Consider the following 10,216-nt stretch of genomic DNA (forward strand, 5'->3'; position numbering starts at 1 on the left):
GCTGGTGAGGGCCCCCGTGCTGTTCTGCGTCCCCTGCAGCGTCTCCGCAGCGCCCTTCTTCCCGGGTAGGCTGCTGGCGATGGCCCGCGTACAGCTGTCATGTTTCCAGAAAGGGATGTATAATCGGCAGACTGAGAGGAGCTGAGGGAGCGGCTGTTGAATCAGGCCTATTTGAAAGTTATCTTAAGGCACTGTTTACAGGTGTCTGGGAAAGAACAGCTTTTATAGTTCCTCTCAAACCAGAACAAATCAACGCTAAATCTGACTTCTGCTTTTCTTATGCTGGAGAAGATCAGCTTGTCGTTAGGGTTAGAAAGAAGACAGGACATTTGCCTGGTGGAATTACCCTCAGATGCTCAGTGGCACAAATTCCCTACAACAGACTTGGCCTCTGAGCACAGAAACATGATCCAACAGCAGAAAAAGAGGCTTAAAGCACCTGCAGTTTGTAGGGGGCTGCTGGACTCAATCCCTTCATCAGCCCCCTCCAGATGGGGGTCGTACAACTATACTTGGTTATCTCCAGTGGGACTAAAAAGAACTTCATGTAGTCACTGCCTGGGAAAGACCATGAAACTATAACACTTTTGAGATGAAAGATGACACAAATACGGTAATTGCAACTGAATTTTGGTCTGTGTTTGCCAAAGTAGGTGCAGGAATAAGAACATTCCCATTTTTGTAATGTTTTATAAGCTCATTTTTAGAAGTTCCTTCAAAACAACAGTGTGTACAAAAAAAGTCCCAAGGAGCTTCTGAACACTATTTGTTCTGCATCCCCAGTGGCCAAAGCTTCATTTTTAGTCAGGCTGGTGATAGCATTACAGCACAACTGACTAAGAATCAGACAGTTATTCTGAGATTGAAACAAACATTTTAAGGTTAATCACGTTAGTGTCCCTTTCTATTTAGAACTTCAAATGCTGTCATTATAGTTATATAATGTTTCTGACGCATTTGGAGCCCAAGGATTTTAAGTCTCGCTTCCTTTTGATGCATTTTTGTTGGATAAGGGAAAAGAAGCATGTTGGGATACTAAAGGTTAAGGTTTTGCCAATAACTTTTTTTTTAACTCAAGGCTTTCCTTGCATCTGAAAGCTGTGTTCATTCAAGTGTCTCAAATGATATTTCATACACTACTGCTTCATCAGCTACTGAAGCTGATTAAACTTCATATATGAAGAGACGTCAGTGCTTGAGAAGGGAATATTCATGGGCAGTCCTGGTAACTGAAGCTTCCTCCTTAGAAATAAAACAGTAAAGCACTGATGTCGCAAGCTTCCCCAATATACGGTAACCCTGATTTGCAGAGATCTACCACTTCCAGAGAGGAAGAATACATAAGCTTGTCTGTGCCATTCAGTCTTCTGCCTCTCTTGTTCTTTAACATCTCCATTTGCAATTTGAGGTATTGCCCAGTGGGATTATACAAGCCAGTTGCCTCTGGGCCAGGCTGTTGTGGGCTTTGGGAAGCGTTGGAGCTGAAAGGCAGGCTGTGCAGCACGGAACCAGGCATTTGGCAGATCTAGCACACTGGGTTCTAATGGAACTTCAAAGTCAAAGCTACCTGTGATGACCACCTTAATTTTTATCACAAAGGCAAACTTTGACCAGCTAATATCCAGAATTTCCCCGCCTCAGCTTTATGAAATGTCTTCAGTCTATCGTCATTAAAAAAAATGCTCTAGCATATGCTGTTTAACAGGTTGAAATTGTGGCATACTGCACTCTATAAAATACATCCTTTTTAGCTGGCTGAATCCTAGAGTACAGGCTGCAGTTCTCAAAAGTTGCAATTGTTGACGTAATACATGGTGATTAAAGTCCTATTGATAAAATAATTACTAGTTCTTTGAGTGATAGAATCTGGCAAACAGAACAAAACTGTTTTGTAACTGTTATGTCACTGTAAGAAAATATATTTATAAAACGGTGGAACTAAGATTTTTACATAATGATAGGCAAGGACATTCCTAAGTCCAAGTCCATGAGTCGTGGTTAGTAATAACAAAATTCCTTTTCTTTTATTGAGTTTCATCCTGTGAACTGATAAATTACTTGCATATCTTTAATATCTACTTTATGTTGTCACTTGCTAGTGTTTTACACATCATGAATATTTTTTCCATTATGCCATAGTTTTTCTCTCTTACTGTATCTTTCAGAAAGCAGCAGGAGAGAAGAAATTTGAAAACAAATACATTCCTTTTATAACAAATACTTTTTTTATGTATCATTGCACTTTTTAATTTACAAGCTTCTTCAGCCCATATGATATCCAGATTGTTGACTTTTTTTTTCAGGCCTCATGGCTGTAACTATATTCCTTTCAGAATGGCCCAAAATGTAATGTGTCATTATCTGGCCAAATTGCAAGTAATATAAAATTATGACTTGTTAACCATATTGTCTCCTGACTGTTGTATTTAATAACATTGCTAAACAAATACAAATGGAGCTATTGGTTATTACGTGATTATTCTTTGATATCCAGAGGAAAGTGTAGCTCACTTCTCTGTCAACTACTTTGGCATTCCTAATGCTAGAGCACGCAGGGATTCCTCATTCTCTATGAATATCACTTTAAATCAAAATACACTGCCATACAGATGTTAGTTTTCTTGCTTTTGGCAACAACTGTGTAGATGAAGTTGCATTATTGTTTCAGTAAGTCTTTTTAGGAGCAAGTGGTGTGATTTGCCAGTGTACAGAAATGTATGTTGTTGTTTGCTATTTGAGATGACAGGATTTAGACACACAAAGTTGGTTTAGAACCATTTAGCATGGTCTTTGCATCTACCATTTTGCTACTGGGAAATTTTATGGACATTGCTGCATTTTGAAGAATTCATAGCACAAAATTGACATTTCTATCTTTGTAAAAGAAGGTATCACCTATAGGATGTACACAGTTATTATTAATGCTGCTTCACAAGCAAAGGTAAACCTGAACTCCTGGGATACTTCAGAAGAATCAGGAAAGTACATAATAAATTATGTAGGAAGTAAGGAAGGAAGAAATTATTTAATGTGTCTTGAGGCCATTTGTTAAGCAATATAACCTTTGATAAATGATACGTTTATCAGTGCAAGAAGAATCCATGTCAAACCATTTGATAATACTCATTTACTGTGCTCTTTGGTCAACCTGTCACTCACAATTTTCAACACTTTGTCTATTTTCTGTAGTTGAAACTCTGCATTCTTTAAGCCTAATCAGACATCCCAGAACGGTCTTCTGGAGATCCACCATAAATGTTACCACCTTCTGCTTTCCTCCTTACATCAAGCTGAAACATTCCTTGTTTCAGTTTTTCTCTCGTGTCTCTCATCTCCCCATCATGTGCTACTGTGAAGAGCCTGGCTCAGTCCTCTTGGTAACCTCCTCACAGGTCCTGGGCAGCAGCTAATCCCAGGTCATCTTCAATCCCCTTCCCATGTTGAATTAGCCTGTTTCCCTCAGACGTTTCTCACAAGGTATGTACTCTGAATCCCTGACCGTCTTGATGGGCCTCCACTGAACTTCCTCCAGTTCTTCAGTGTCTGTCTTGTATGGGGGGCCCAAAACTGGACACTATATTTTAGCTGGAACCTATTAAATGCCAGATAAAGGGGAATAATCGCCTCCCTCGATCTACTGGCTTCACTCCTGTCCATACAGCTCTGGATCCTGCCAGGACACACTGCTGGCCCTAGGACCTCAGAACCACTGCTCCCCAGGCAGTCAGACCCCAGCCTGCATCCTTGCAAGGGGTGAATGACATATACTCCCTGTATGCTCCTTCCCAACAGGATAAGATGAAAATGCAAATATGAAAAGATGTTTAAGACTTTGTCTAACGTACTTACGGAAAGCTCCAATTCTATGGTGATTATACGGAGTCGTGAATAATCTTACAGGAGTTAATAGTTGGTTTAGCACCTTGCTATTCAGTACCACCCAGTGCTAAGGGCTCTGCTGTCCAAAAAAATCCAAAGTTAAAAGCAGATCAAAATAAACAGTAAGTAAATGGGCATTCACTAGTGAAACAACTACCACAAGAAAGGTGGCTCCTTGTCTTTGTTCACTTAGGGTATTCTGTCATGCTACTTCTGAACAATGGCTATTTATTCTCTATTCTTTATCCTGTCCTCACTTGTTACTAGCGATGGTCCCCCTGAAGGCCTGCTACCAATCACTTATTTCATATGTGTTTTTCTTGGTATCCTCAGGTGAATTTAACACAATTCTCCAGCAATCCCAACTTCTCTCTCTTTCTTACACCAAAGTTGTTGCCAAAGTAATTACAAAACCAGGAATTGCTTAAAAAGGTTACTAAGTGACAGACATGGCTTCCATCACATTATTTACAACAACGAAGCACTTAAATCAAGGAAATAATTAAGAACTCTGTGTCAGGTACTGCATAGGTGATACAAAAAAGAGATGAGTATATATTATTTTGAATTGTATAAGTGTAACCTGCAGCTAGTACAGTTAATTTGGTATTTTTATTTTAATGCCTCACTTATATTGAGGGACTTTTAAATGAGAAATACTAAGACTAAGTTTTTTCCAAAGAATTTGCAATTGTTATTTTTTGTCAAGAGTTACATACTTGTAAATATAGTTTAACAGAGAGATTATATAGTATTTTTACAATAAAATGGTGGTTTTAAATTGTAGTTGTGATTCGTGTTTACATATAATTGTCATGTTTCTTTTTCAATAGAATTGTCTGAAATGTATCTTTTTTATCATATATCAGACTGATTCATGCTATACAGAAATATTTTTCTTAGTTTTCCAAAGATGCTGTCAAGCAAATTAGCTATGTTTTGCCTTTAGGAATAAACGTTCCTTTAAATTAGGTAACCTGGTTCATAATACTTGCCTACTCATGTGTGTCTGTAGTGTGTGGTCTTAATGATTTTTAAAAAGACAGCCTGTCCCAGCAGGACACACAGGGCTTCAGCAACTTTGTACATTGTCCTGTGAACACACAGACATACATGCTTGAGTAAAAAATGTGTAGGGGTGCTGCGAGATCTTGCTAGTGACATTTTGAGGTTGCTCTATCACTGTTGAAAGGCTGTGGAAATTGGGGAGGGCCAGAGAAAGGCAAATATCATACTCTTATTCAGAAAGGGGAAGAAATCCTGGAAACTACAGGCTGGTCAGACTTAGTTTGGTTTCTGGGAAAACCATGGAGCTTTGACCCCAGTTTGAGCAGGCTTTGTCACCTCCCAAAATCTGTCCCAACCTCAGTGATTTGTGGTTCTATGGAATGTACTTACACAGAGGTTTTCAAAATCCAGTATGCAGCACAAGGCCCAAGACTGGCTTGCTCAGTCACTCTGCAGATAAATCACTTTGATTTACACTCTGTGAAAAGTGTAAGTTAAACCAAATATTTTTTAATTTAAAAAGTTTATAATTCTTCTGTATGCACAGAATCTATCAGACCTCTCCCAGGAGTTGAGTAATCATCATTAGCCTTGTTCTTCACTTGACCTGATCACGTATTGAGATTTAAAACTACATTAATGGACACAAAGGTCTAGCGGGAGACCTGAGTACAGAGAACATGATACATAATCCTGGCATGAACCTCCTTATGTCTAGTAACTGTCTGTTGACTGCTTTAAATCGTTATCTGTTCAATTAATAATCATTGCTTTGTGATTTTCTGAGTCCATTACTGTCCCTTCCCCTTCTCTGAGAAAACTAACCAGGACTGAGTAGTTTTTCATTGGATTGATTCCTTTTAAGCTGTACATATACCACTTGGGATCTAAATGCTTGTTTAGCACAGGAGAGGGATCTGATCAGTACAGCCTTTTCCAAAGTGAAAGTTTCTGCCCAATCACACAGCAGAGTCAGAAGATACAAACAAAATCCTAATGTGCAAAAGAAATAAATGGGAAAAGGAGTCCATTTTATTTGGTATAAAACATCACTGGCACATTTATTATTTTTTTTTATTGCTTAGGGACCTGGTTTAGTGATGGAATGGCAGGGTTAGGGTAACGGTTGGACTTGATGATCTTAAAGGTCTTTTCCAACATAAATGATTCTATGATTCTATGAATATTTTAAGTTGTTGTCAGCTCTTTAAAAGAAAGAGGTTCAGAGAGAGGGGAACTAATAAATAACGGGTCCACAACATGGGAAGATTAAAAAACTCAGGAGTATTTGCTTATGTCCTGCCTGAGTTAAGAGGAGATGCAGAATATAAGGAATGGCACAAAAAGACAAGCAGTGGTGTCTCATTTATCATTTGGGGAGAGGGAAGTACAAGTGCAACAGAAGGACACAAAATACAAAATTTGTAAAAGGAAATTCTTTGATTTTGTTGCTACTATATATTGAAGCCAAGAGCTTTGAAAGATTCAAAATGGATTAGAGATTTATGTGGAGAATGAGAACATCCACAGTTACTTTAGTTAAAAGCTCCTGGAATACAAGTCATCATGTTCCAGGACATTAGACAACCTATAAAACAAGAGGATTTAAAAAGTTTTCCCTACGAGCAGGATATTGTGTTTGTCCCCTCTGAGTTATTTGACTTCTTCCTCTGCAACATCTAGTATTGGGAACTCAAACCCTGATACTAAACCCATAGTTCTTATGCTGCTGGATTTAGGCAAAAGTATGTAAGCTAAGCATTTCTTCTTCCTGCCCAATTGTAACATCTGTCCTACCACCTAAAAAAGGGCAGGTGACTAGACTGACTAGATCTTTGGCTTTATTGAAACCTAGAATTGCTGGTATTTCTTTTATACATTCTTTTATATGCGTTATGTATTCTATATATATTCTTTTAATTGTCTCATATTTCCTTATAAAGTGGCAGCAGTGCTCTCAGATGATACTGCCACATCCTACTTCAGTTGTCACCGCCGCTGTAGTGGAACTGGCAAAACCATGTCAGCACCTCAGACAATACGCTAGTAAAAACCCACTTGCAGTTTCAGTGTCAGACCAGATGATGAACTGGAGTGGCTTGGCTCTGAGCTAACATCTTGTTTTGCTAACTCTGCTAGAGAAGGTGACAAAGGGGTAGGGCTGGACACACAGAAGTGATTATTGCATAATCTGCCACAGAAGGATGCATCAGAGCTCACCTGCAGGAACCCAGAGTGTCTCAATTGATACAGATAGAAACTTTGAGCAGCCAAGTGCATAAAGGTTCTCCAGTGTATATTATTATCCTTAAATCATGAACCAAGGACTAGAAAAATACGATGCCAGAATGTATTACATATAAGGGAGATTTATAACAAGGCTATCAAATCAAGTCCTATCTTTTGATTCAGAAAAGCTTGCTAGCCAATGTCTGACTGTATGCTTTGTTTTATTTAGTTGCAGATCTGGGACACAGCTGGCCAGGAGAGATTCCGAACTATCACACAGAGTTATTACCGCAGCGCCAACGGAGCAATCCTAGCCTATGATATCAGCAAGAGAGGCTCTTTCCTGTCCATTCCTCGCTGGATCGAGGATGTGAGAAAGTATGCCGGGTCCAACATAGTACAATTACTGATTGGTGAGTTGAAAATATTAATACCAAGTACTACAAGTTACTGTACCATGTAATTAGTTGCAGTACTTGTTTAAGATAGTTAAAAGTTTTATTTCTGGTTGAAGTTAAGATGTATGTAATAGATCCAATTGGAAATTTTCCCAGGTTTTTTTTTAATTAGAAAGTACTGATTCCTCAAAACAGAAATGTTTTGCTTTGATTAACTTCTCTTAAGAAGTAGCCAGCTTTGTACCAGAAGCCAACCTCAAATCCTTTGCGTCTCACTTAATAGAGAACTGGGTACTCCAGATTTTGCAGGTTCTGAGGCACAGCTGCTGTGGAGCTGTTCTCATGGTAAGGACCAGAGACCACAGAAGTTCCATCATATCAAGCCAACATTTTTTGGCAAACTGGAACACCCACATACTTCAGCATACGGGGGATTTTGGAAGGACTTCAGGGCAATTTGGGTTCGTCAGTTCTCTGCTAGAAGTTCTGCTTCCCAGCCCCAGTGTTTCTGACTTGGACATGGTTCTCGGGGCCTGCAGACCCACTAATACAATGTCTGTAGTATTCTGGACTTCCCTAGGAACCAGCAGAGTGCTGTTGTTTTCACAAAATGGTTTTAGCTTTCATTTCTAGCCCATTTTTCTTCTGTTAAGCAGTCTACAGCCACCACTATTGAGTTACTTTTTCTGTTCTTTATGTGAGTCATACAGAAATACAGGTTGGAAAGGGCTTAGGAGATTATCTGGTCCAACCTCCTGCTCAAAGCGAGGCTAACATCAGGTGAGTCAGGGCCTTTCAGTCCAATTCTGAAAATCTCCAAGAATGCAAATTCTGCAGCTTCTCTGGGCAACCTGAGAACTTCCTGCTTACTCTGACATAAATTGTCATTATGAATTACCCCATTGTTTCTTTTTCTTCCAGGAAACAAGTCTGACCTAAGTGACCTTCGAGAGGTTCAGCTGGAAGAAGCTCAGACTCTGGCTGAACACTATGATAATATTATCTGTGCCATAGAGACCTCTGCAAAAGACTCCAGCAATGTGGAGGAAGCTTTTGTGAAGATGGCTACAGAGCTCATGATGAGGCACGGAGGCCCTATGTTCAGTGAGAAGAATACTGACAGCATCAAGCTTGACAGCAAAGACGTTGTAGAAGGCTGGGGGTGTGGTTGCTGATAGGAGCTAGGTGATATCCCTAACTTTACTGGAATTTAGATGGTGCTTCACCCTAATGCTGAGTAGCACAGTAGCCATATTCTCTTCCTCCTGTGAAACCAGCAGTTTTGTAGAAGTTAGACACAATCCTGTTTGCTTTGGTGTCTTATTTTTAAAAAAGGACTCTTGAGAGGTAGTCCTAAAAGTCAAGCCCTCTGAAAAGCTTACTGAACATTTGCCTCCACCATTTTCTTTTCTGTAACCTTCATACAAGTTACAAAAGCGGAGGAAACAACTTTGAACTGGTGATGTGGGGTGGGGAGACAGACGGTTGGGAAAAGACTGATGCACACCCAAAGTTATGAAGCACTTACCAATGCTGTTGGCAAAGGAGGTCACTTTTGGAATAGGCAATCTTGACAGTGTCTCTTTAAATCCTCAGCACTCCACCAGTGACCAGAAAGTGACAGTGTCTTAGATAAAGGTATTTCAAGTGTCAGAATACCCATTGTTTTGGTTACAGGACCAAATAGCAGTCACCTCTCCTAGGGCATATGGATTACTAGTTGCTATTGGAACAGGCCCAGGTGGGGAAGCCTTCTCTCAGGTTTCATTATATATTTTTTTTTTTTTTTTAATTTATTATTTTAACAAAAAGCAAAATCAGCCTGAGCAATATCACATGACTTGCTGTCAAGCAGGATGGGACCAGTGACTATTTTAAATACAGCCTTGAGAAGAGGGTAGATGCATTTCACTTGTTATTGTTTGCACAGTGATAGCTCCCTTTTCCAAGTGGGTATCATTGAGTTTTTGCCCTCAGGCCTCTTAATTTCATTCCGTAACTCAAGACCTGCACCACTGAAAACAGGAACTGGAGAAACCTTGAACTGACTGGTAGCCATCATCTCCTGCCATGGGCCTAATGGTCAGATACAGGGTTAATTCTGGTCATACAGCTGACGTTATGTTACCAGAGTGTTTATTGCTTAAGAGAAATAAGTGGATTTGGGTTTTGTTTTCGTTTTATTTCTGAACCATCTTTTAAAATACAATCTGGGCATATAATGGGAAAGAAGACCTCAGAATAGCTGAAAACTGCATGCATTGCAACTTCCTGGTTGTAAGAAACCAGTGTCTTTCTGAGGGATTCCCTCCCAACTTTGTACTCAGCTGCTTCCCTCTCCCTATCACAAGCTACCAGTTGCTTTTCATTTCTTGAAAACACATTGTTAAGTAAAATAGATCTCCTAATTCAACTACCTATAGTTGTCTTTCAGATTCAGCTCTGTATTATATGTTGTAGATGCAGTGAAGTACTGATGGCAGCAGTCCTCTCTGGATTTACACTTTCAAGCACTTTACAAAAATGGATTTACAAAGGGAGCAGAAGCAGGATTATTTTTAACTCTGCAGTTAAAGCAAAAGTGTTCAAAGGAGACAAATTATTTTTGCAATCCTGATACTTTGAAGGAGCTCATTTTCAGAAAGCACCTACTTAAAGTGAAGTCACTTGTCCTGTTTGATAATCTTGATCAAAAAGGACCT

The 10,216-nt window shown here is 39.5% G+C and overlaps 1 protein-coding gene across 2 annotated transcripts; it reads left to right on the forward strand.

The window, feature by feature from the left end:
* Window positions 1-3,486: 3,486 nt before the first annotated feature.
* RAB43 (RAB43, member RAS oncogene family) lies at window positions 3,487-9,890 on the forward strand. 2 transcript variants are annotated; one of them, XM_035892210.1, is made up of 3 exons: window positions 3,487-3,810; window positions 7,346-7,529; window positions 7,815-8,406. In XM_035892210.1, the coding sequence occupies exons 1-3, from the start codon at window positions 3,799-3,801 to the stop codon at window positions 8,024-8,026; spliced, it is 408 nt and encodes a 135-aa protein (XP_035748103.1). In that variant the 5' UTR covers window positions 3,487-3,798; the 3' UTR covers window positions 8,027-8,406. The 2 variants fall into 2 exon arrangements, with proteins under 2 accessions (XP_035748103.1, XP_035748102.1); XM_035892209.1 differs by lacking the exon at window positions 7,815-8,406 and adding an exon at window positions 8,436-9,890 and having other exon boundaries at window positions 3,493-3,810.
* Window positions 9,891-10,216: the final 326 nt, after the last annotated feature.

The sequence above is a fragment of the Egretta garzetta genome, unplaced genomic scaffold, assembly GCF_000687185.1.
Source record: "Egretta garzetta isolate BGI_Z169 unplaced genomic scaffold, ASM68718v1 scaffold553, whole genome shotgun sequence".
Classification (NCBI taxonomy): domain Eukaryota; kingdom Metazoa; phylum Chordata; class Aves; order Pelecaniformes; family Ardeidae; genus Egretta; species Egretta garzetta.